We start from the raw sequence: 27,080 nt of genomic DNA, 5'->3' as shown, positions 1-27,080 counted from the left end.
ATCAGTGATACGCCCCACAATAGTGGTGTCGTCAGCGAACTTGATGATGGAGTTCGCACTGTGGTTCGCTACGCAGTCATGGGTATAGAGTGAGTACAGCAGGGGGCTGAGCACGCAGCCTTGAGGTGCTCCCGTGCTGATTGTTATTGAGGCTGACACATTTCCACCAATACGAACAGACTGTGGTCTGTGGACGAGGAAGTCAAGGATCCAGTTGCAGAGGGATGCGCAGAGACCCAGTTCTGCGAGTTTGGTAACCAGTTTGGAGGGGATGATTGTGTTAAATGCCGAGCTGTAATCAATGAATAACAGCCTGACATATGAGTTTTTGTTGTCCAAGTGGTCCAGTGCGGAGTGGAGGGCCAGCGAGATCGCATCCACCGTTGATCTGTTGTGGCGGTACGCGAACTGCAGTGGGTCCAGGTTTTTGTCGATGTAGGAGTTGATTTGCTCCAAGATCAACCTCTCAAAGCACTTCATCACCACCGGCGTTAGTGCCGGTGGTGATGAAATGCTGGTAAGACGAAATTCCAGACAAATACAGACTGATTACACCATCAATCAGCAGACAGGTCTAGGTATATTAGCTTGGAGAATGATTCCTGCATTCTCCAGGTCAGCTTGAAGACTGCAAGAACCTGGTGCTTAGTTTAGTTCAGTGCGGAAACGGGCCCTTCTGCCCTTCAAATCCACGCCGATCAGCTGTCACCTTGCTGCCTTACAGCACCAGAGACCTGGCTTCGATCCTGACTACGGGTGCTGTCTGTATGGAGTTTTACGTTCTCCCCGTGACCTGCGTAGGTTTTCCGAGGGTGCACCGGTATCCTCCAAAGACGTACAGGTTTGTAGGTTAATTGGCTTGGTAAAATTGTAAATTGTCCCTAGTGTGTGTAGGATAGTGTTAATATGCAGTGAACACTGGTCAGCGCGGAATCGGTGGGCCAAAATAGCCTGTTTCTGCGCTGGGTCTCTAAGCTAAACTAAACAAAACTAAATACTAATTCAATCCTACGTACTAGCGACAATGCCAATTAATCTACAAACTTGCACGTCTTTGGAACGTGGGAGGAAACCAGAGCACCCAGAGAAACTTACGCAGTGACAAGGAGAAAGTACAATCTTCGTACATCAGACCCTCAGATGTAAAAACATCCACATCCCTCCTTCACCAAAGCCACACCTCTCCCTCCTCCCACAATCTTGCCCGGTTGTCATGGATTAGCTGTGCCAGTAACAATTGCTGTCTATAATTGCAAGAAGAAAGAGGTTGATGCATTCATTTGTCCCCTCCCCCACTGCCCACCCACTTCACTGAACAGAGACGATAGCATGGCATGTCTTCTCTCCTAATAAATAAAGGGCTGTTAACTTCAATTTGTGGTAAAGCATTAAGGTGTTCATTCAATTAAGTGGACAAGTTGAGCAGATCAGGATGAAACAATAACCAGTGCCACTGTGGTTAATGTAATGCATTCATCTGGACACAAATAGCTGTTACTGGAGGATGCAGCAACAACTTAATGCTTCAGAGGATAGTTGTTCGCTGCTTTCTTCCCTTATCTAGGTTTTGTGTCCTGTTGAAATTAATCAGCACAATCCTAGTCCACAATCCTGGCACAGGAGGATCAATGAGAACAGGAAAGATGCTACACATGGCATCATACACTGGTATACTATTGGAGATCATTGCAACTTGGCAAAGTATTTGATTGCATTTAAGGAGGATGCGGCCTTCCAGGATAGCATTATCAGAGATGTACCATCTCCTTTGGGAAGCACTGTGTAGAAGGACTACTATAGGGTCCTGTTACTTTTTTCAAGCGCATCTTAAATATCTCTAGTTGCTCAGGTGCCTTCACACCTATTGGTGCTACAAAAGTGGACAGAGAAATTGGCAGGTGGAATTTAATACAAGCAAGTGTGAAGTGTCACACTTTGGGAGGTTGAATGCAAAAGGAAAGTTTAAGGTTTATGACAGGACCCTTTACAGAATTAATGCACAAAGAGATCTTGGGTCCAAGTCCATAGCTCTCTGAAAGTAACCACACAATTAGATTGGTAAAGAAGATGGTATGCTTGCCATCATTGGTTGGGGTATTGTGTATAAGAATCAGGAAGTCATGTTGCAGCTTTATAAGACTTAGATCAGATCACATTTGGAGTATTGTCTGCAGTCTGGTCACCCCATGACAGGAAGGATGTGGAGGCTTTGGAGAGGGTGAAGAGGTTGTTTACCAGAATGTTGCCTGGTTTACAGGTATATATAAAGAGAGATTGGACAAAACTTGGATTGTTTTCTCTAGAGCTTCGAAGGTTGAGGGGAGACCTGATGGAAATATATAAAATGGTGAAAGATATAGATAGGGTGCACAGACAACACCTTTCTCCCAGGGTGCAAATGTCAACAACTTGAGTGCTTAGCTTTAAGGTAAGGTGAAATGTGTGCCACAGAGAGTGGTAGGTACCTGGAACACGCTGGCATGGTTGGTGGTTGAGACAGATACAATAGTGACATTTATGAGATTTTTGGATATGCAAGGAATGGAGGGATATGGATCACATACAGGCTGCGGAGATTAGCTAAATTTGGCATCGTGATCAGCATGGATGTTGTGGGCTGAAGGGCCTGTTCCTGTACTGTTCTATGTTCAATGTTCCAAAGGTTACTAATCTTTTGAAGTTTGTACCCCAGTGAACCATAGAGGGTGAGAGATTAAAATAGGCAGATTTGTAGATTATCAGGGAGTCAAGGGTTAAGGCATATTTATGGCCAAAATCAGATTAGCCCTGATCGTATCGAATGGAAGAGTGTTCCATTGCCTACATTTTCTCATTGTGGTTATATTACCTCATTAAAAGCTGCCCACTGGGACACATGAGTGCAGAGGTTATGATGTGAAATTGCTGACTATGGGAGTCTGCGAAGTGCATAAATGAGGCTGTGACCCTGAAGATCACATTGAGAGCTTCATTGCAGCAGTGTTCAAAGCTGAGGGCAGGCAGGTCAGAGCTGGAGTGGGATGGAGAATTAAAGTCAGAGGCACCAAAGGTAGAGAGGTCACATTTTCACGCTGTAGCAGGGTGTTTGTGTAGAAACAAAGAACGGTGGATGCTGGTTAATACACAAAAGGACAGAAAGTGCTGGAGTAACTCAGCAGGTCAGGCAGCATCTCTCGAGAACATTTCACTCAGAGGGTGGTGAGTATATGGAATGTACTACCAGAGGAGGCAGTTGATGCAGGTACTGTAACACCATTTAAAAGTCACTTGGGTAGGTACATGGGTAGAAAAGGTTTAGAGGGAAGTGGACCAAATAGGGGCAATTAGACGAGCGGTGATGGAGCATCTTGGTTGGTATTGATGAGTTTGTTTTGGTCCTGTATGACTCTCTGACTCCATTATATTGTTCCCAAGGTAGGAGAGTTCAAAACTAGACGACACAAATTTAAGGTGAGAAGAGAAATATTCAAAGGGGCATAAGGGGCAACCTTTTCACTGAGAGGATGGTGAATATATGGTACGAACTGCCAGAGGAAGTGATAGAGACAGTAGAATTACAGTATTGAAACAATATTTTGGCAGGAATATGGTGAGGAGCAGTTTTGAGGGAAAAGGGCCAACTGACGAGATATCATCCTGATCCCATCTGTCTTTCATGGATAGGGGTTTTGATCCAATTAACATAACCCTTTGTCTCAGCCATGTTGAGTTGGTTTAGTTTAGTTTTGTTTAGAGATACAGAGCAGAAACAGGCCTTTCGGCCCACTGATTCCGCACTGACCAGCGATCCCCACATATTAACACTATCCTACACACATTAGAGACAATTTTACATTTATAACCAAGCCAATACCTACTCATATAACCTACAAAACCTGTATGTCTTTGGAGTGTGAGAGGAAACCGAAGATCTTGGATAAATCCCACGCAGGTCATGGGGAGAACGTACAAACTCTGTAAAGACAAGCACCTGTAGTCAGGATCAATCCCAGGTCTCTGGAGCTAAGGCAGTAGCTCCACCGCTGCACCACGATGCCGCCCTTTCTGAACCTTTGCCCAATCCTTACCAGAATAGATGTCATGCCACAATGTTGAACAACATATCTATAAACATTGATGTGTTGAGGAACAAATTATTGTCTGCGGCTATCAATTTGCAAAGCACAGATATTGAGTGGCTCCATGCTGTGACCATGTGTTTCTCACAGAGTGGTTTTTATTTACACAGCTAAGCTATGTGATTTTAAAACTAACTTACTGCTTGTATCGATACATTTCGAACTAACTTGCTCAAATCAACGATTTATATAGTCATTTATATATTAACGATACTCTGATAACAACGCACTATTTCCAAACAATGCTCAACATGGCAGTCACTTACTCACTCGCTGGTACAGGAAGAGGAAATTCTAGAACATGATTTAAGAGAATTTGTAATTCTAAATTGCACGATGAGAAATGGAGATGGAGGTCTGTAATGTAACCTTGCATGAAATTACACTTTATAATTGTGCCTTTGTTTTACAGCCTCCTCCCCAGTTCTACGACAAGCAACTTGATGAAAGAGAGCACAGTATAGATGAATGGAAAGGTAATGTTAAACAAGGAGTCGTGTTGCAATGTTGACCATATTGGTTTGACACCATAGTTTCTGTGTGTGTTGAACATAATTGTTATGTTGATTAAATGGTGGGAGTGTATAGATTTTAACCCAATTTGAGCTCAAGGCAAATGTTGAAAAACTACATTTTTAATATCTGCAATCATCGAGCAACAACAAAACCATGTAAATTTACATTTGGCAGCCAAAGATTAAATATAGATTGATGATACTGGCCATTATTATTAAGAGAAACAAATTGTGGCCAAATGTTTTTTTTTCCATCCCCGCATCCAATTGTACAAAATGGTTGTACTCTGCTTCTGAAAATAGGTTCCATTGAAGTCAGGTAAAAGAGAATGAACTTTCATCCCCTTAAGTTTCCCACAGTGGGATGATGAAAATAAATAAAACTGTGGTAATCACATTTCCAAGGTGTCCTTTAATTTTCAAATTTGAATATTTGAGACAGAGGCAGTTGGGTGAGTTAATGCAACAGCTTGAAGAGAAGGCCGCTCTGAGAAGAAGCCCTGAGACCCAGATTAGATAAAGCGCATTAGCCAGAGTCTCTCCACACTCCTTTCTGAAGCCAGAAGAGCAACCCACTATGGTAATTTTCCGTTCGACAAGGTTCCGCATGGTAGGCTGCTCTGGAAGGTTAGATCGCATGGGATCCAAGGAGAGATAGCGGAATGGATAACAAATTGGCTCCATGGAGGGAAGCAGAGGGTGATGGTGGAAGTTTGCTTCTTGGACTGGATGCCTGTAACTAGTGGTGTGCCTCAGGGTTCGGTATTGGGCCCATTACTGTTTGTTATCTACATCAATAATTTGGATGTGAACATACAGGGCAACATTAGCCAGTTCGGTGATGATACAAAAGTTAGCGGTTTTGCAGATAGTGAAGGTGGTTGTGAAAGATTGCAACAGGATCTGGATCGATTGGCCACGTGGGCAGAGGAATGGTTGATGGAATTTAATGCAGAAAAGTGTGAGGTGTTGCATTTTGGGACGTCGAGCAAGGGCAGGACCTACACAGTAAATGGTAGGCCTCTGGGTAGTGTTGTAGAGCAGAGGGATCTAGGAGTACATGTGCATGGTTCCTTGAAGGTCAAGTCGCAGGTAGATAAGGTGGTCAAAACGGCTTTTGGCACTTTGGCTTTCATCAGTCAGAGTATTGTATAGAAGTTGGGAGGTCATGTTGCAGTTGTATAAGACATTGGTGAGACCGCATTTAGAATATTGTGTTCATTTCTGGGCACCATGTTATAGGAAAGATATTGTCAAGCGTGAAAGGGTTCAGAAAAGATTTACAAGGATGTTGCCAGGACTAGAGGGTGTGAGCTATAGGAAGAGGTTGAATAGGCTAGGTCTTTATTCCATGGAGCACAGGAGGATGAGGGGAGATCTTATAGAGGTGTACAAAATCATGAGAGGAATAGATTGGGTAGATGCACAGCCTTTTGCCCAGAGTAGGGGAATCGAGGACCAGAGGACATAGGCTCAAGGTGAAGGGGAAAAAAATAATAGGAATACCAGAGGTAACGTTTTCACACAAAGGGTGGCGGGTGTATGGAACAAACTGCCAGAGGAGGTAGTTGAAACTGAGACTATTCCATCGTTTAAGAAAGTTAGACAGGTACATGGATAGGTTTGGAGGGATATGGACCAAGCACAGGCAAGTGGGACTAGTGTAGCTGGGACATTGTTGGCGGTGTGGGTGAGTTGGGCCGAAGGGCCTGTTTCCACACTGTATCACTATGACTCTAGGAGGTGCCTTCGGGAAGCTTATAATAGAACCTTTACTACCTGTACTTTTCACCAGTATCGGCCCTGCTAAGTCTAATAAAGAGATTCAGCAGGAATCACAGTCTATTAAATAAATTGAAATTCTAGGGGATGTCCAGGAATGCCGCAGACATGACCTGATATTTGCTCTGCCATATCACTAACTTTTAACATGTCATCAATGAGGTGAAATCAAGCATTCTTAACAGCATACCTCAAGGCACAACAGCTCCACTGAGTTCAATACCATCTGTGCCCTGCATCCCAACCCCCCTCCCCTCTCACACACATGAACACCACGGCATTGTCAGAAGTCCTCCTCTTGTTACAAATCTACTGACAAGATGAATATTACCATCCATTCTCTTCACTACTGTTGGCAGATACATCAGCACCATCAGCTCAACAGACTATCTGTGTAAGTTGAATTGAATATACTCGCTGTCCAGAGTCCAGAGGTAACTTGTTATGTTCTGCCAAGATGTAAGTCCATATCGTGGTGACTGGGAGGCAACAGCAAATGAGGTTTCCATGATTGATTATGTTACTTTGTTTCTTTTTTAATACCAGAATTAATCTACAAAGAAGTGATGAATTTTGAGGAGAAGACTAAAAATGGTGTTGTGAAGGGACAACCATCTCCCTCAGGTAAACCCAGTAACTGCACATCGAAAATAGGATTGATTCTAAGCATGTTTACACTGTGCTCCCATTTCCAACTCTCCCCATTGATGTGTTTCTAAAACATGTTTAATTCTCAATTGAAAGTTTTCTCCAGGTAAAAAGTGAATTGTTTAATTTAATTGACCACAAAATAGTGAGGTTTCACTTTGGTTGCAAAGAAGTATGAAATAATAGTTCAAGCCAAAGATTTGTTGTTTTATTTCTCCTACATGGTGAAATATGGATCATGTGCAGGCAGATGAGATTAGTTTACCTAGGTATCATTTTCAGCACAGACATTGTGGGCAGAAGGGCCAATTTCTGTGTTGTACTGGTATGTGTTCTGTTTCTCAATTACTTCCTGCCTACAGTTGGTGTCTCTTATGTTTCCACATTACCATTGCAGTTTTCCAGCGGGTTGTCAATTGTTTTCAATGCAGCAATCTCCATGTTTCAAATAACCAGATAGCCAGGTGTAGTGAAACACCATTAAGCACAAATGAAGGTTCAACAGTTAAACACCATAAATACATTGCCCGGTCTTCAAACATTCACCCCTGTGTTGAGTTGTTACTACTGTGGTGACTGCCTTCTCACTGACACTTTTAACAAGCTTTTTCAGAATCTGATGTCACTGGAAAGGCTGAAATATTTTGTTGTCTATGGAATAGAATCTCTAACTCTGCAACTGATAATAAATTGCTCATTGAAGGTTTTGTGGCAGCAGAGAAATCTGCAGAAATTCCACACACGGGAATTGAGTCTTGAAAGGGTCAAGTTTAGTTTAGTTTTGGTTCGAGGTGCAGCAAGAAAACAGGCCTCTCGGCCCACTGAGTCTTTGGCGACCAGCGATTCCCGCACACTAATGCTATTCTATATGTACTACTGATAATTTACAATTTTACCAAAGCCAATTAACCTACAAACCTGCAATTCTTTGGTGTCTGGGAGGAAACTGGAGCCTCCGGAGAAAACCTACGCTGGTCACGGGGAGAACGTACAAACTCTGTACAGACAGCATCCATGGTCCCGATCAAACCCGGGCCTCTGGCGCTGTAAGGCAGCACCTCTACCGTTGTGCCACTCTGCCACCCCCAAGTAAGCTCTCTTTCATCAGCAGACACACAGGATTGACAATGACTTGGTGCCAAGGTGACTGATGAAGCTAGCTGGGAACTGCTGACTCATCCACAGAAAAACTGGTGGTGGGGGAAGATGAGGGAGGGAGCAGTCGGGTTATTTTGTGTGTGGTATGTTCCGCTTCTGGTTTGCTCCCCCCAGGGAAAGATAAAACGTCTACCTTTTTCTTTAAACTGGTCATCTTTAGTGTGACAATGTCAATGTCAAAGCACGCCAGGTTCCGAGCCGTGACAGCAGAGCGGCATTCACTTCAGTCACCATTGGGATTGTGCATTGGATTCTGGATATACCTGTACCCAAAATAGTTTCTGCTAACTTGAGGTAGCCCTTGCCCAATAGTTACCATGTTGTCTTTATGGACCAAAATACAGATGCATACATGCATGCTTCATGCACACACTCACACATACACATACCTTCACATACACACACACACACCCACGCACACACCAAGGCAATTAACCTACAAACCTGTACGTCTTTGGAGTGTGGGAGGAAACCGAAGATCTCAGAGAAAACCCACGCAGGTCACAGGGAGAAAGTACAAACTCCGTACAGACAGCAGCCGTAGTCAAGATCGAACCCGGGTCTCCGGCACCGCATTTGCTGTAAGGCAGCAACTCTACCGCTTTTCCACCGTGACTGCCCTGGCCACCGTGACCGCCACCTTGCTTCCTAAACTCCTCACATATCTGATTCCCAGGCTGCAGCCACACAGCCATGTTCCCGGTCCCCGACTCTGGAGGCACACCCATCCTACTTTCCCGATCCCCTTCTCTGGTAATACAGCTGTTAGACTTTCCCCAACCTCCAGCTTCAGCTGCAGTCCTGCCCATGCTCCTGACCTCTGCAACTGGCTGCTTATCTGGTCCATATTCAAATGCTACTGCTTCCCAAGTACTGACGCAGGGCATGCACCTCCCTCAGACTCAGGCATCAACCTGGTCAACTGAGCACCAGTGAAATGGCTGCCTCCTCACTTCTCACCACCTCCTGATCTTTATGCACATTGAAGGAGGTGAAAATGAGACTGTGAAGAGCCATAATACTGGACAGCATGGTGGCACAGCGGTAAAATTGCTGACTTACAATGCCAGAGACTCGGGTTCGATTCTGATTCTGGGTGCCGTCTGTATTGAGTTTGTATGATCTCCCTGTGACTGCGTGGGTTTTCTCTGGGTACTCTGATTTCCTCCCATATTCCAAAGACGTATAAGTTTGTAGGTTAAATGTGTCGGAAGGAACTACAGATGCTGGTTTAAACTGAAGATAGACACAAAATGCTGCAGTAACTCAGCGGGTCAGGCAGCATCTCTGGAGAGAAGGAATAGATTTTGTTTTGGCTCAAGACCCTTCTTCAGGTCACCCATGCTTAAAAAAAGCATTGAGGAATGAGAAGCCATCTACTCTCCCATCAGAAGCAGCATGATCCATCTGATCGGCCAAGCATAATTTCTCTTTTTATCCAAGCTACTATATTACTGCCAATTCCATTTGCTCTAATCCCTCGGCACTTATCAAAAGCCTTCTGAGAATCATATTGCACCGTAACTACAATTTCCTTCTCACCAGCTCTTCTAGGAACATCCACTCTGAATTCCAATAGATTAGCTAAACATGACTTCCATTTTCAAAATCCATGTTTTCTAAGTGTCCTATTAGTATAAACATTGTCAGAGATTCCAGCATTCGCCAACTTTGGTTGACAAGCTGATAGATTGGTACCTCCTTCTTTTCTCTCATTTCTTAAATAGTGGAGTAACATCTTCTACCTTTCTATCAGCAGGAACTATTCCAGAAATTATAAATCATCTCGACAGCCAGCTCTTTCAAAACTCTGTGATGTACATCCCCACAACCTGAGCAGCCCAGACCATCACACAAACCAACCTCCCTTCCATTGATTCCATCTACACTTCACGCTGCCTCGGCATGGGCACCAGCATAACCAAGGACCAGTCTCACCCCAGTCATTCCCTATTCTTCATTCTCCCATCAGGCAAGAGGTACAGAAGTGTGAAATTGCATATCTTCAGATTCAGGACAGTTTCTTCCCAGTTGTGATCAGACAACTGAAGCAGCCTAGCACCAATTAGGGAGTGGTCCTGAGCTACCATCTACCTCATTGGAGACCTTTGGACTATCTTTAATTGGACTTTATCGTGCACTAAACGTCTTTCCTTTTATCCTGTATCAGTACACGGTGGGCGGCTTGATTGTAATCATGTATAGTCTTTCCGCTAACTGAACAGCCCACAACAAAACAGCTTCTCACTATACGTTGGTACGTGTACAATGAACAAAACTATCTAATTTAGAATTTTTAGGCTTTTAGCACTATTTCTTTTACTTTCCCATTTACACTCGACCCTTCGCTCCAATATTTCTAGGTGTTATTTTTTTATTATTCCATGAAGACAGACACAAAATATTTGTTTAATTTCTCTACCTCTTCCTTTCTCCCATTGTAAATGTTATTGTCTCTGAATTTTAGGGGCCTACATTGGCCCTCTTTTATTTTCTCTTTTTAAATACCAGTAAAAATTCATACCATCCATTTTTGTTTCCTGTTGGTTTACTCCAATGTTTTATGGTCCCTTTCTTTATCAATGTCATTCTCATCCTTGGCTGAATTCCTAAATAGTCCCAATGCTCAAGCTTACAGCTTTTCATGGAATTTTATGAGCATTTGTCGTAGATTCAATACTCTGATTCTCCTGCAATCCATGTTGGACCAGTTTTCCTGTTGTGTTTTATGCTTTAAAAGAATATGTATTTGTTGAAAGTCATGTATTATTTTAAATGCCTGTCATTGCCTGTCCATTATCCTTAATCTAGTTTCCCAATCTACCACTTCCAACTTGCCCTTCATGCCTTCTGAGTTTCCATTGTTTGTGTTGAAAACTGCAGTTTCTTATTGAACTAATGCTTTTCAAACCAATATCAATCTATGCCCAATCTTCTCTTAAGACCCTTTTACAATCATCTTATTTAATGACCCTATCTTGTTAGCAAGCGCTGAATTTAAAATAACCTATTCTTTAATCAGTTCCTCAGTGTTCTGATCCAGAATACCATTTCACGTATCTCGCTTGTACTAATTTAATTTGACCAGACTATATATAGGTTAAATCTTTTGTGATTATATTACTGCCGATATAAGCACTTCCTTGTTTGTTATATATATACAGTGTCCTAACCATCTGGAGGCCCAATGCCCACCTATGTGTTCTATCTCCTGCTACTATATTGCTCCACTCAAATTAGTTCTCTATCATAATCTGCTGAGCAAAAATCCTTTTTAATAATGGTTGAGAATCATCTTTACCAATTTTGCTACCCAACAACCATTTTCCTTTTGCCTGTTCTTCCTAAATGTCAATTGTCCTATAATATCAAATCCCCAGCTTCAATCACCCTGCACCTCTGTTTCTGTCAAGGGAGTTAAATCTTATCAATTAACAACCATTTGTGTCCTTAATTTCCCGTGGTTGTGAATGCAGTGTGCATTCACATATAAAGCCTTTAAATTGACCTTTTTTAAAAACATTTTTGTGCTCTGCTTCATTCAGATTTAGATTCAAACTTTATTGTCATTGTGCAGAGACAATGAAATGCAGTTAGCATCTCACCCAGAAGTGCGAACACAGAATAATGGAACAGTAAAATCTATATATGTATATACAGTAGCAGTAGTGCAATTTCCCGGGGGAGAGATCAGTCACTGGGGGAAGGAGTGTCCGGGAGGGGGTGACTGGCAATCACCAAGGTGCAGAGTTAAGTAGAGTAACAACCGCAGGGAAGAAGCTGTTCCTGCACAATGAGCTCCTTGGTCTTCTTGGAGTTAAGGGCCAGGTTGTTGTCAGCACACCATGCTGCTAGGAGCTGGACCTCCTCCCTATAGGCCGACTCATCATTGTCACTGATGAGGCCAATCACCGTTGTATCATCTGCATACTTGATGATGGTGTTAGCACCATGTACAGGTGTGAGGTCATAGGTGAAGAGGGAGTAGAGGAGGGGGCTCAGCACGCAGCCCTGTGGAACGCCAGTGTTCAGGGTGAGGGTTGAAGAGGTGTGGTTGTCTAACCTAACAGACTGGGGTCTGTTGGTTAGAAAGTCCAGTATCCAGTTGCAGAGGGAGGGGTCGATGCCCAGGTCGATGAGTTTGGTGATCGATTTTGAGGGGATAATGGTGTTAAATGCTGAGCTAAAGTCGATGAACAGTATTCTCACGTAGGTGTCTCTGTTGTCGAGGTGGGAGAGGGCGGAGTGAAGTGCCGTGGAGATGGCATCCTCCGTACTCCTGTTCTTGCAGTAGGCGAACTGATGGGGGTCCAGTGTGGGAGGTAGGCAGCCTTTGAGGTGTGCCAGGACCAGCCTCTCGAAGCACTTAGTGATGATGGGAGTAAGTGCAACTGGGCAGAAGTCGTTGAGGCTCGCCGCAGTGGAATGTTTTGTCACCGGCACGATGGAGGTGGTTTTAAGGAACGTGGGGACAGCTGCTTGGGCAAGTGACAGGTTGAAGATGTCAGTCCAGATGTCTGTCAGCTGCACAGCACAGGCCCTGAAGACGCGCCCGGGGATGCCGTCAGGGCCAGCAGCCTTTTGTGCATTATTCCTGCTCAGTGCCGCATACATCTCGATGGGGGTGAATGTGAGGGGTTGGTGATCGGCAGGGAGCACAGCCTTGATGGCCATCTCTTGATTGTCCCTGTCAAAGTGGCCATAAAAGTGGCTAAGCTCCTCAAGGAAGGAGGCGTCGCTGGATGTGGGGTGGTTGGTGGGTCTATAGTCCGTGATGGCCTGGATGCCTTGCCACATGCGTCGGGGGTCGGAGTTGTTCTTGAAGTGCTCCTCAATCCTTAGCTTGTAGCTGTGCTTGGCCTTCTTGATGCCCCTCTTCAGGTTAGCCCTGGATGAACTGTAGGCTCGGGCATCGCCTGAGCTGAAAGCGGTGTCACGTGCCTTCAGCAGCAGCCTGACCTCTCCGTTCATCCATGGTTTCTGATTCGGGAATGTGGTAATCCGTTTGAGGGAGGTGACACTGTTAATGGTGGAGTTGATAAAGTCCAAAACGGAGGAGGTATAAGAGTCAATGTCAGTGTGGGAGTCAAGGGTGGCCTGAGCTGCAAACACATTCCAGTCAGTGTTTCCAAAACGCTGCTGAAGTGTGGAGTCCGCACCCTCTGACCAAACTTTAACTGTCCTCACTGTGGGTTTAACACGTCTGATGAGTGGAGAGTACTTTGGGAGCAGCAACAATGAGAGATGATCAGGCTGTCCGAGATGGGGGAGGGGGGAGGGTTTGTACGCTTCAGCCATGTTGGTGTAGACTTTGTCCAGTGTCTTGTCTTCTAGTGGCGAAGGAAACATGTTGGTGTCATTTGGGGGGTACAGTCTTCAAGTTGGAGTGATTGAAGTCACCCGCAACAATGAAGGCTGCCTCGGGGTTGTGAGTCTGTTGTTTGCTAATGGCAGTATGCAGATCTTTCATTGCAAGCTTAGCATTAGCATCTGGAGGAATATAGGCTGCAGTCACAACAGTGGAAGTGAACTCTCTGGCCAGATAGAACGGTCTGCATTTAACCATGAGAAAATCTAGGTTAGCTGAGCAGTGACTCTCGATGATGGTAGTGTCCGTGCACCAAGCTTTATTTACATAAATGTACAGACCCCCTTCTATTTTCTGCTTGCCTTTTTCCCCATGCCTGTATATTTTCTTCACTACATTTCTAACTTCCATTTCCAGCTTTCTTTCTCTCCATAATGACTCCTTTCAGGTTTTTAATTTCCCCATCAACCTCAGTGTGATTATTGGTCCCAGGGTGCAGCATGTCTGATTTGTATTTGATCCCAAAACCTCTGAAATCATAAACCCTGCCTCCGGCAACATTCTGACCAGCAGTACATTTATTTATTTATATGACCTTATGACCTCCTCTTTCTGAACTGATTAGCACATAGTACCAGGAGGAAGCTTGGGATTACTATGTTTTTGTTTATGCCTTTCCAAGCTCTCTAAAGTTTATAATGAATAAATATAAATAAACAATTTTGGATCATCTTACAGGGGGCTCAATTATGGGTGGAAAATGAAAGCATCGTGACTGATGTCTGTCACAGTGTGGAGGGCATGCTCACAATCCCACCCGACATTCAGGGAGCAGAATCATTGCCAGTTGAGGCACACCTCTGATATCACAGGTGGAACTCACAATGTCACATGAAGCACTGTAGGGAATCGATGCTGCAGGCACAAAACAAAGGACTTACTTTAAAAATAACAAAATATTTGTTGGACATCTGTAGGATGATTTAGAACAAGGTAGAACTGTGCATAATTGAGGACATCTCCCTTTAGGATGTCTGAGCTGAAGGGTCAGAAGAGATTATTTTTCTTCATTCTTGGGATGCGGGTTTGTTGCCAAGACCAGAGTATTACATTATGGGAAGGCAATGGGGAACTACCTGCTTGAACCCTGTGTGCTCTGGAATTGTGTTCATTGGATTCTGGCTCAGCTGGTCTACACCAAGGGCACTTACCACTGAGTAATAAACATGATGACTTCAGTGACTGTTCAATGAATTTCCCCTCACAATTTTTGCAGTACATACCTGACTTGTACAGAACCTCTCTAGCTGTTAAGAACAGCTTGTAAGGTGCTTCACATCATATAAACAAGTGATTTGTTACTGAAAGTAAGCATGCATGTACAGCAAGCAGTGAAGAAAGCTAATGGCATGTTGGCCTTCATAACAAGAGGAGTTGAGTATAGGAGCAAAGAGGTCCTTCTGCAGTTGTACAGGGCCCTAGTGAGACCGCACCTGGAGTATTGTGTGCAGTTTTGGTCTCCAAATTGGACATTCTTGCTATTGAGGTAGTGCAGCGTAGGTTCACGAGATTAATTCCCGGGATAGTGAGACTGTCATTTGTTGATAGAATGGAGCGAGTAGGCTTGTATACATTGGAATTTAGAATGATGAGAGGCGATCTTATTGAAACATATAAGATTATTAAGGAATTTGACACACTAGAGGCAGGAAACATGTCCCCGATGTTGGGGGAGTCCAGATTCAGGGACCACCGTTTAAGAATAAGAGTTAGGACATTCAGAACGGAGATAATGAAACACTTTTTTACCCAGAGAATTGTGAATCTGTGGAATTCTCTGCCTCAAAAGGCAGTGGAGGTCAATTCTCTGGATGCTTTCAAGAGAGAGTTAGATAGAGCTCTTAAAGATAGCAAATTCAGGGATATCCAGAGAAGGCAGGAGTGTGGATGATCAGCCATGATCACGATGAATGGCGGTGCTGGCTTGAAGGGCCGAATGACCTACTCCTGCACCTATTGTCTATTGTTTCTTTATATAGAATTAAAAAAAAACATGCACATTTTCAACAATATCCTCAAGCCCCTCTTTAGTCAGAGGGTGATGAATCTGTGCAATTCACTGCCACGTAGCAGTGGAGGTCAAGTCAGTGGATATTTGTAAGGTGGAGATTGACAGATTCTTGGTTAATAAGGGTGTGAGGGGTTGTGGGGTGAAGGCAAGAGAATGGGGTTGAGAGAAAAAGGTAGATCTGCCATGATTGAATGGTGGAGTAACTTGATGAGCCCAATGGCCTCATTCTGTTCCTAGAACTTATGAATATGAATTTAAACGACATTTTAGATCTCCAGTTCAGGAAAAAAAAGATAATTTCCACATAATGATTTTGCTGCCCCTTTCATGTTACTATACCAAGCACATAGCAAAAGACAACAAATAGTTTAATGATGAATGTATATGCACTGTCTTTCACAATCTCACAGTGTCCAAAGCTGTTTTCCATTAAAGAAGTGCATGTCAAATGTAGTCATTGTTGTGAAACAGAAAGACAACACTCCTTGTGTGGGGTCTCATCTCTCTTGAGTCAGTCTTGTACCTCAAGCGTTCAGACTCAGACACCAGAACACTCCCATTGAGCCAAAGTTGACAGCAAAACAAATATTAATGTGATATATTGAAACATGATAGGTTGTTGAAAATTGTAGGAATTCTTGTCAAAGCAGAAAATAATAATTTTAATTGGTTAGCCGTTCATCGAGTCGGTAATAATATTTTGAACTGTCTCCTGTGTGAATGGCAGGAGATAACCATTCTCTGCTCGAGGCAGGTACCTTTTGTATATTGTAGCAAAGACTCTGGTCATGAGAAGACTTCCATCTGGGATGTACCTGCTCCTCTCTTCTCCAAAGAACTGGATATTGCTTTACAAAGGTGATGGAAAATGACAATTATTAAAACACCAAGAAACTCAGCTCCATTGCCCTGGTGTAATCACAGTGAAAGGATATGCCAATTACAGGATGAATGGGCCCCTTTTGGTCTCCTGGTGTGAAACCAGTTGCAGGTTTTACCAGCTTCAATGCAGATCCCAAAGGCAAAGAACAGACCAGAAGACAAGAAATCTGGTGCAACCACATTCTGGACCTTCAGAAGTGGTGTTTGTTTTGTGGACAAAGCAGAGAAACATTATTAAACTGACCCATGTTTCTGGGTACAGTTGTAGAGAAGGAGGCCCCCTCCATCTTGGATGGGGTGCCAGCCATCAAACCTGACAAAATGCTAAATGTTATTGTGCTCAGTTTTATCTCCAATGCTTGACAGCAGCCCAGAGAGAATTGTAATGATCCCATCAAGAGTGCCAAGGTAAGACTGCATGTTACATCTCTTGTTCTTTTCTGTGAGAATCGTCCTTTAATTTCTCATGATCATCAGATAGGTTTTTATTTTATCTTCTCTTTTATTAATTCCCCTGAAAATTGCCACTGACCTCAGAATCACTTCTCGTTTCTTCCTGTCATTATCAACAGTAAACTGAGTCACACTCAAAGCTTCCTATTCCCGGCCGTCTTGCACATGCCAGCTCACAGCAGGTATGTGACCAGCTCAGGGAGAGATCCCGTGCTTTTCAAGCACTCTTCCCAGAGAATGGTTGCCCTTCACATTGTCAAAAGGTTTCTTGATTAGTCGAGGAGGCCCGAAAGGGTAAATGGCTGACCTCTACGTTCTTCTTATGGGCCTGTCCCATTTAGGTGACTTTTCAGGCAACTGCAAGAGACTATGCAGTCATCACATGTTCGCGGGTGGTTGCCGGGGAGTCGCCTTCATGGTCATGAGGAGTTCCTGCATTCTGGGAAATAGTTGCGGCCTCATTATCGTCGCCGCAAATTTTTCAACATGGAGAGTAGCGAGAATTCTCGTGTTGTAGATGCAGTGGTAGTGGGTTGCCAGGAAGTCGAAGGTTGTTGAAGGTGCTGACCGGTGAATTTCATTGGCTCATTGGGGGAAAAAAACGTAAACCGTAGTTTTCAGAACCAAGGATAACCGACCGGTAATGTTAATGTCCGCCGAGCTTCACAACCATGTATCTCTGGCTTCTTAAAAGTTGTCTCCACTCCTTCTCCCCCCCTTCCCCCCCCCCTCTTTTAAAGGACTTATGTGACCCTTCCCGTACACTGTGCTTTCACCGTCTTAATTACAGCGCCAACCTTCCTGTTCATCGCGGTGTGTGCCTGTATCACATTGGCTTTGCTACGTGTGAATTTCACTCAGACAGCGCTCCCCCCCGCTTGCCCTGACCCGTGTGTGTGTGCGCGTGTGTGCGTGTGTGTGTGTGTGCGTGTGTGTGTGTGCGTGTGTGCGTGTGTGCGTGTGTGTGTGTCTGTGTGTCTGTGTGTATGAGTGTGTGTGTGTGTGTGTTCCACTCTGACAGTCGCCGTTCCAGTCACCGGTTTTTCAGGCAACTGCCGGCGACGTGACAGGCCCATTATGTTCCTAAATGCTGTAGTGTGTCCGCTCCCACCAGACAGTCCTCTGCAACAGTCGTGAGATGATGATGTAGGAGACCTGTCACAGCACAGTTGGTTGGCATCTTCCTTTCCTCTTTTGTCTCTTCTTTATTCTTTCAATCATGTTCTCCCCAGCTTCCTGAACATGACAACATGGTGTTTGCTAAAGAGACTGTATCTCAATCCCATTCCCCTTTCGTTCCTCAACTACTGTATGTCTATCGAGTCCATTCTAAGTCTATCGAGTCCAGAACCAGGGGCCACAGTCTTAGAATAAAGGGGAAGCCATTTAAGACTGAGGTGAGAAAAAACTTGTGAATTTGTGGAATTCCCTGCCACAGAGGGCAGTGGAGGCCAAGTCACTGGATGGATTTAAGAGAGAGTTAGATAGAGCTCTAGGGGCTAGTGGAGTCAAGGGATATGGGGAGAAGGCAGGCACGGGTTATTGATTGGGGACGATCAGCCATGATCACAATGAATGGTGGTGCTGGCTCGAAGGGCCGAATAGCCTCCTCCTGCACCTATTTTCTATGTGTATGTCTATGTCTATGTCTACGTTATCCCCAATTGCCATTCAAGCTGAAGTGAAAATATATCAACAGCTTTTGTTTCAAACAGTGGGATAGTCCTGGAATGTGCCATGAAATTTGGTAAGTCTTAGGCTTTCCAGAATGGTTGCTGAGAGAGATGTTGTTTCACTGGCTGGTATGGCTAAAACCAGCATCTGCAGTTCCTTCCTACATATTCAAGGTAGAAAATGAAATATTTTGTATATTAAGGAAACAAGTAGTATGGAGTTACTGCAGGATAATAGACTGAAGTTAAAACTTTTATTGAATAGTGGAGCAGGCGTGAAAGGGTGAATGGCTGACCTCGGCTACTATTTCTTATGTTCTTAAATGCTGCAGTGTGTCCGCTCCCACCAGACGGACCTCTGGTGTTGAACCAACAATGTATTAACACAATGCACATCAAACCAAAGACAGTGGTGCAGACAGTGTGTAAATGAGCATCTATCTTTTGGTGCATCTCCAACTATCCCACCCTGCTCTTCCTTCTTCTTCATACACTCAGGGGCAGGTAGAGTTGCTGCCTTACTGCACCAGAGATGGGTTCGATCCTGACTATCGGTACTGTCTGTATGCAGCTTGTAAGTTATTCCTGTGATTGCGTGGGTTCTCTCCGGGTGCTCCTGTTTTCTCCCACACTCCAAAGAAATGCAGGTTTGTAGGTTAATTGGCTTCTGTAAATTGCCCCTAGTGTCCAGGATAGAACTAGTGTAGTGGGTGATCAATGGGTGGCATGGACTTGGTGGGGCGAAAGGCCAGTTACCACGTTGTATCTCTTCATGGCCCTAAGTCCCAGATATCCCCTTTATCCCCTCTTTTTTCCCTCTACCAACCCCCTCCACCAATGTCCCTCTAGCTTTACATTTCAATCCACCTCTTCTTTCATTTATCTGACAATGTTTTGCCTCTTTTCATCTCTCACCTTTGATACTCCACCTCTCCATCCATCTGTCCATCATCTTTCCTCACTTCACTTGCCAGGATTTGCCCCACCCCTTGGTCTCTTTCCCCGCACTCTTTCCCCCCACCCCATCAATCTGAAGAAGTGTCCCAACCTGAAATGTCGCCTTCCATTCCCTCCACAGAAGCTATCTGACTTACTGGCTTCCTCCAGTACTTTTTGTTTGCTCATGATTCCGGCACCTGCAGCTTCTCGTGTCTCCATGGTTTTTTTTTTTTAAGTAGTTTTTTTGCTTGACTAGACCAGAGTATAGAGATACTGCGTGGTAACAGGCCGTTCAGCCCATCAAGCCCATGCCGACCAACATACACTAGCACTATCCTGCATACTTAGTACAATGAACAATTTACTGAAGCCAGTTAACCTACAATCTTGCACGTCTTTGGAATGTGCGAGGAAATCGGAGCAACCGGGGAAAACCCACATGGTCAGAGGGAGAATGTACAAACTCCGTATAGACAGCACCCGTAGTCAGGATGGAACCCGGGTCTCTGGCGCTGTAAGGCAGTAACTCTACAACTGTGCCACATGCTTGGATTTCGATGCAATGATACAGGGTCAATGTAAATTTGAACCAGCCAACGGTTGATTAGCATTGAGCGTGTAAAGGTCAACATCACAAATCCATGCTACTGTCAGAGAGCATAAATATTAGATGAATTTTATAAATTTGGCTGTGTCGTGTGAATGCGTTCTTTCATGATCATGTCAAGAAATTATTCCTCGTGGAACTGTGTTCCCGGATTTTATGGCTCTACTGTTAATTTTCTTAGCACAGGTGCAGCAGTGAATAGCAGTGACAGCCTTCCTCCATCCTCATCAGTAAACGACATCTCGTCCATGTCAACGGATCAGACCCTCCCATCGGACACTGACAGCAGCCTGGAAACTTCAGCAGGACCCCTCTGTTGCAGGTGACTAACCGTCTGCCTGCGGAGCCACTTCTTCTTTAGAAAATGATGCAAGTACTAAATACTCGGTGCGCCTCTCTGGAAATGAACTATTTAGAAATGAACATGGAAGTACTGATGCTAAAATATTATGTCAAAATGCTTTGTTTATGTCTCATTCCAATGAAGCTGACGTTCATTAAGAGTATCAAGCGGCATCATTTCACAGTATGTAAATATGTGGTCATAAATTAGCTCCCCGTGGAACTGGCTTTGAACACACAGGGGAGCAGAAACGATACAACATTATAGTTAAAACTAAATGCACTTTGTCTCTTTAAAGTTGCAATATGTGTCCCTACTCCCAATCATTTTGTATATGCTTACTATAAACACCTTGTAGAATATATTGCTTATAACTGTCCACACGCATACCAAAAGATCAAACTTGGGACCTCAGATCTCATGTGACAGGATAGTTCTGACAAGATGGCAGGAAATGCAATTCTATTAATCATCTGAGCATTGAATGCTAGAAAAAAAAAACGGATTTATCTCTAATTAAAAGTTGATTGATGCATGTGGAATAAGGCCATGCACAGATAATAAACTGCAGTGTTTATTTTTGTTTTGATATATTACTGCCATCTTTGAATGGTTAAAGGGACTATACTTTGCCAGCTCCAACTTGGCTGCAGTCCATGTTTGCCAAATACATGTAATTTAAAAATAATTGTTATCATTGTACCATTTTTCATCGATCAGTATAATGTCTTTAAAGTGTCATTCGAATGGTGGTAGCCACAATCTGTCATACCACTGCCATTTATTCAAAACTAAATGGAATGTCCTTTAATAGATTGCAACAAGGGAACACATACAACACATGATGTTACTGATCAGATAAAATGGCATATCATTGAAAATGATTGCATTGGAGTGGGATTAGCAAACTCAGTGAGAATTGTGCTCTGATTGAGCGATTTACACAATTTCTGCCTATAGTTACATGCATATTTCTGGTTTGAGAAGGCAGTAACTCTTGACCACTGAAATGAAAAACATGCACATATAAAACGATTGCACACCTTGCCGTAGATGGCTGCACAGTCTTTAGTTGCATTTGCCTGTTGTTGTGCATGATCAAACTTCCAAATATATTACAGTAAATGGAAGGAAATAGTTATACCTAGATGTATTGTAGGCTCCAATGTGATACATAATGTATACAGTCAGGACCTGAAATAATGTTGCTGTAGTCTTAATCCCCTTAAATGCTGAATCTGCATGGTCTCATAATTAGTCTTCTCTGTTCACAAGTAAACATGGAGTTATTTTGAATTCCTATAACTTGCATTAACCAGAATCAAATGACTACTTGAAATTAAATCAAAAGCTTTAAACTGGCAGGCAAAATATTGGAGACAAACATTCAGGGCTTCAGTGATGCAAACTGTACCAAAAAATAGCATTGTGATTTACAATCCCAGTGAGGTCATTTTAGATAGAAATGTACAAATTCAGGTTAAATCATGATTGAAGGCACAATAGGAAATTGCACAGCTCTGGACAGATTGAGTTGCTTGCATAATGGCAAATAAATAGCTTCAAGATAAAGTGCTGATTGCCATATTGGGTATCTAAAGTTCGTGGAACATATTGCAGGTTATTGCAGGAGTAAACAGCAAAGTCTGGTTTGCCTAAAGACAAAAAATATATGGATACCTGAAGCTGTGAAACCAACAGGGAATATTTTAGAAATTAATGTACCCGGGCAAATACCTGTTCAATGAACATAATTTCAGGTTAGTTTAACATTTGAAGTCTAAAAATAGAGAGCATTCTCTTTGTGTTGCCATTTTGAGGACAGTGTCTAATTTCTTGAGGCTGCATTGTCGGCATAGAGCCTTACCAAGAGTTAGGTCAGATCGAGTTTCTGACCTTCAATGCTGATTTGAAGTTTTAATCCAAACTTGGTGGGAGGAGGCTACACAAGTAATGTACACAAGAAAATATGACCTAAATCTAATCACAATTTTAATTGAAATGACATTATACCCTGCATTTCCCAATTTAAGTAACGGTCTTCTCAAAGTACCCATCTCCCCGATAACAAAATCTTTGGGATTGACAGGTTTGCACTCCTGAGGTAGATATCTTAGAAGCCAATTAATAACATATAATCAAGAAATATGTTTTTCTTCTCTTGCAGTATGTACATTTTACAATTATTTAATTCTACTGGGGAACCCATTTTTTCCCCGCACTTCTACCCATCTCCCCACCTGCCCCTTCCCAATTACTCTATAATGTGTCAATGGTTTAATGTGATTCTGTTAAGAAATACAAGTTCAAATGGGTCAATAAATTCTGGTGCGAGAACTACTGTCAACAAGTCCTTTCCAATCCTCCACATGGATTTTGGCCACAGCAGACCGTCTGCAGTGCTCAAGATAGACACAAGATGCTGGAGGAGTAACTCAGCAGGTCAGCATCTCTGGAGAAAATGGATAGTTGACATGTTGGGATGGGGCCCATCTTCAGACACCTCTGAAGTACTCCTCTGCTTTAAGTGAGCATAACATTGTTTTCAAACTTAATTCATTATCTCTGCAGTGATGGGATGACATGAATTGGCACTTTGAAGGATGCAAAGTTTCCATGTTGAAGCTAGAGCTTTGGTGAACAACGGGACCCCTCTATCAACCCAGTAGTCAGAAGGGGGTTGCATTCAAGCCCTGGTAGTATTTGACTGCAGAAGCAATATCATGCACATCAACAGCTCGTATTCAAAAGACAGACATTTAATGCAATAATTCACAAAGCCCACATTATATGAAGGGGAAGGGTGCTGTAGGCATTGGAGAATTGGAAAGATGGATGCTTCCATGGATGCTGTTCCCAATAAAAAAAAAGCATAGAACAGTTAGCCTTACTAGTTGCCAGCATGGTATATTTTAGAATTATGTTTGTAGAACTAAAAGGCCTGAAGCACATCAATTTTGTCCACCTCATCTCACAAAGCTGCATTGCTCAAATTTCTGAGGTGAACCTCTGACACCAGGTGCGTATATTGGCAATGTTGGGGCCATCACCCATTCTACATCTGCTCCAGGGATGTATCTCTATAAGAGTCCTGTATTTCACTGTAGCAGTGTTGCTGTTCAATAAATACTGTGTTATATAACCTCCTGCAGAACTAAAATACTCCTAGAACTCCGTAATCACAAATTCTGGACACTTGAGCATCTTGGGTTTCCACCATTGGCTGTACTTTTTGGTGTCTAGACCTTAAGTGGCAGAAATTCCTCCATAAGCCTCTGTTTCTATAAGATGCCTTTTAAATCCTAACTCTTTAACCATTTTTGTTCTCCATTTTTGTCTCACTACACTTTTGATAAGTACCTGGGGACATTTTCCATGGATTTATTAATTTATTTGTTTTTTTAACCACCTAAACAATTCCACTTTCAGTAAGCCTGATCTGACCCGTGCACTGGTTAGCAGCTAGATTTTAGAGCTCAGCATTTTATTTATTATTTTATTCATATTTATTTATTTGTAAATTTTAGAGAACACCATCTCTTCACAAAGCTGGGAAATTCCACCACATATACAGGGTTGCCGGCTTTCTAGACACGGCACGGTTCAGAAATATGATGTTGATTGAGTCCATCTCACCTAACCCAATGGTACTTGATCACCACATTCCATCATAATGCCAGCAATATTTATCCCTGCAGTTTTAAATTCAAATGCAATATAATTTTTAATTTGCATTAATAATATAATTCCCATGTTTGTAAGCAGTACAGTGAATTAGCAATATTACGAGATAATCGCCTCTGATTGATTCAGCTCCACAGCTCTGCTGCTTGAAGCATCATTTCATGAAATATTCCAATGTGTCTTATCAAAAGAAGGCACATTAGTATAATGTGTACAACTTTTTGTCACTGTAATACTCTATCATTAATAATTAATTTTGAGATTAATCTTCTATGGGTTATGTGCGAGTTGATTTATTGCTTTTGTTATAAAAAATCAACCTAACCCCCAGTTTTTAGATGGCAGTTATTAATATCAGTGGGGTGTATTTCTGGCATTTAATGGAATATGTTAGCAGTGCTCTTCCAGATTACCTTTCTAAGGTGGAACTGCCAGTCTAAGATAGGCATCCTGACTCTCATGCCTGGTTCAAGATTGCAGAAGAATGAATGCCTTTGCCTAGTTTTAAGAACAATGTGGAATCCAGGCTGAATTATTACCAATCCATATTTCTGGCACCTGATCTAGGAATCATTTGGGATTTTGCTTTGGGCCTTTGAATAAAAATAAGCAACCAATTTGTGCATAGCAAACCATGACATACAGCAGAGAGAAAAAAATAGCACAATGTCCTTTGTTATAAGTGGTAGTTTAGGAATTTAATTTAATTAACATCTTAACTACACCAATAACATTTTTATGTGGTAGCTTGATGATTTGCCAACACCGACATGACAGTGATGGAGCATGCCAGACAAATGATCTGCTGTAAGATAGTCAAAACTTACACAACATTCCTTTATCTGTACAATCTCACTAGGACAGATTGAGTGCACGATGTCACATATAATCAGCCTTCATATCAAGTGAAAATAAATAGCCTTGTTGCATTGTAATAAGAACAGCGATCATTGGATTGAGGAGGAACCAAAAGCCAAGCATCCCATTGAAACAATGGCCTGTTTCTATTGTGGAGCAAAGCTGATTATTCCATTGGGTAAGATAGGGGCTGGCAGCTGTGTCCAAGTTGTTTAACGCATCTAATAATGATATACTGTAAATTTGAGTTTTCCTGAGGTTTACCTTTCTAAATATGGCTGCTAGGCTGAATATGAAAATTTTCTAATTAATATAGAGGGCATGGACAGTGATATTTGTAGTTTACAAAGAAGGTTGTTGAATCTCAATTGTATTCTATTTTATGTCAAGCTATTTCAGTACAAAGGGGTCTTAATTAATCAGATTCCATTCACAACATTTGCTTGCAAAGCATAGGATAATGTATAGTTTACTCTAATGAAGTTTATTGCTGAATTTTGTAGCAGACCATTGCTAACCACTATGCTGAGGTACACACTCAGTCTTTGTATTCTTGCTAATGGCTTATCTTCTAAAATCAGTGGTATGACAGGATATAAATGGAAAATTCCTTTCTGATTTCCTGCAGAGATGTTTGCAGACGGTTCACTTCAGGAAGTTTCTCCTAGACTGTCTGGGTGGAATACTCCGTTTATGGAAAGTTATGTTCAAACTTCTACGGTTACAAAGTTAAAAGTTCAGAATTAATAAAAATGCAGCATCCTTGCATGTGTCCTCCCTGAGGCTTCTGTCATGCAGTCATATAACAAAGATGCCTCCTATATAGCTGTTGGCATGAAATCTAAGAGTACATAGAATGCTTCTTTTTCTGAAGGTACGTGAAGCATTGTCTAAGTCTATTAACAAAGAGAGGGGCTACTGTAAAGTTTCCTGGAGCTGTCAATCATTCACCAATCATTTTTTACAATGATCATCTTCAGCAGAATGTATGTCTCTTCCCCTCATGGCATTGTATTTTCACTTTTTTGGAAAATGAGGGGCTTGGATAAGTTGCTGAATCACTCGAATAGCAGTAACACCCTGCTTTCCAGTCAATGTGGTGTGTTAGTGAGTCCCATCATAAATGAAGGGAGTGGGGTAATTTAGGGTTGGGAGAGGGAATGGCAATGCTATTTTGTCCCTGAACAAACCATACCCTGAATAGTTGAAATGAGATGTCTATTATCTTTAACCAGCAATGATGGTGATAGGTGCAAACTATCAAAAATGACAAATTTGAATAAAGAACCTTCCAACACCAGATATTGCCTTTCTAAGCTTGGTATGAGTATCTAACGAACTGACTGTGAAAGCAAAGCAGTTGGTTGTCCAGTTAATTACATAAAGGATGATTATATAATGACTGCCATATCCTTGTTGATGGCGAGGAGACTTTCACAATTTCTTGTTTGTGGAAGACTACAAAGGAGAAAAGTAATAACTGGATATGACAGCTCTATTGGGATGGTTTGCATATCTTTCCGAATCCGGAAAGGGGTTTACAAAAAAAAACATGTTTTGTTTGGGGAAGAGGATTTTGTATAAAAAATAATGTTTAAAAATATTTTAATGAGACTTCTCAATACCATTTGTCGTTCTAACTCAGAATATGTTCATAATGTCCAGATATTTTCACATAACAGCAGTGCAATAAGATTTCTCTCTGAGACCGCACTATTATGATGAGGTCAGCTGCAGTCACAACTGGAATCTGATGTGATGATTTGTGTCAGGTTTGGTTTTAAACAAACTCCGGTGGTTGCTTGTTATTTTGTACTGTTTGTGATCAACTTTGTTAGGATGTAAGGATGAGATAAGTGTCTGAACTCAACATCAGTGCTTAAGAAGACGGTCCTCATGGTCCAGCTCCAGGATACGACCTGACTTTTAAAATCAAGGCTGGACAGGAAATAAAGCACTCAAGATTTTAAAGCTACTATGTATGTAGAAAATATATGTATGTGATTTAAAAAACAATAAAATATGCCTTTAAAATGGGAAA

At 42.5% G+C, this 27,080-nt stretch overlaps 1 protein-coding gene across 10 annotated transcripts in view; it reads left to right on the top strand.

Annotated features, from left to right (window-relative positions):
- Positions 1-27,080, top strand: part of mapk10 (mitogen-activated protein kinase 10) — a 232,627-nt gene extending 205,547 nt beyond the window's left edge. For 8 of the 10 annotated variants that reach the window (XM_033024248.1, XM_033024299.1, XM_033024288.1 and 5 more), the window contains 4 exons: positions 4,531-4,594; positions 6,962-7,039; positions 20,341-20,476; positions 25,668-27,080. In XM_033024248.1, coding sequence (XP_032880139.1) covers positions 4,531-4,594; positions 6,962-7,039; positions 20,341-20,476; positions 25,668-25,707 — 318 coding nt within the window. In that variant the 3' untranslated portion in view covers positions 25,708-27,080. Of the gene's footprint in view, positions 1-4,530; positions 4,595-6,961; positions 7,040-20,335 lie in introns of all 10 variants that reach the window. The other 2 variants (XR_004412597.1, XM_033024277.1) reach the window with 2 other exon arrangements.

This window comes from Amblyraja radiata, chromosome 1 (assembly GCF_010909765.2).
Source record: "Amblyraja radiata isolate CabotCenter1 chromosome 1, sAmbRad1.1.pri, whole genome shotgun sequence".
Lineage (NCBI taxonomy): Eukaryota > Metazoa > Chordata > Chondrichthyes > Rajiformes > Rajidae > Amblyraja > Amblyraja radiata.
Note: the sequence above shows the minus strand (reverse complement) of the source record. Positions and strands in the feature narration are given on the sequence as shown.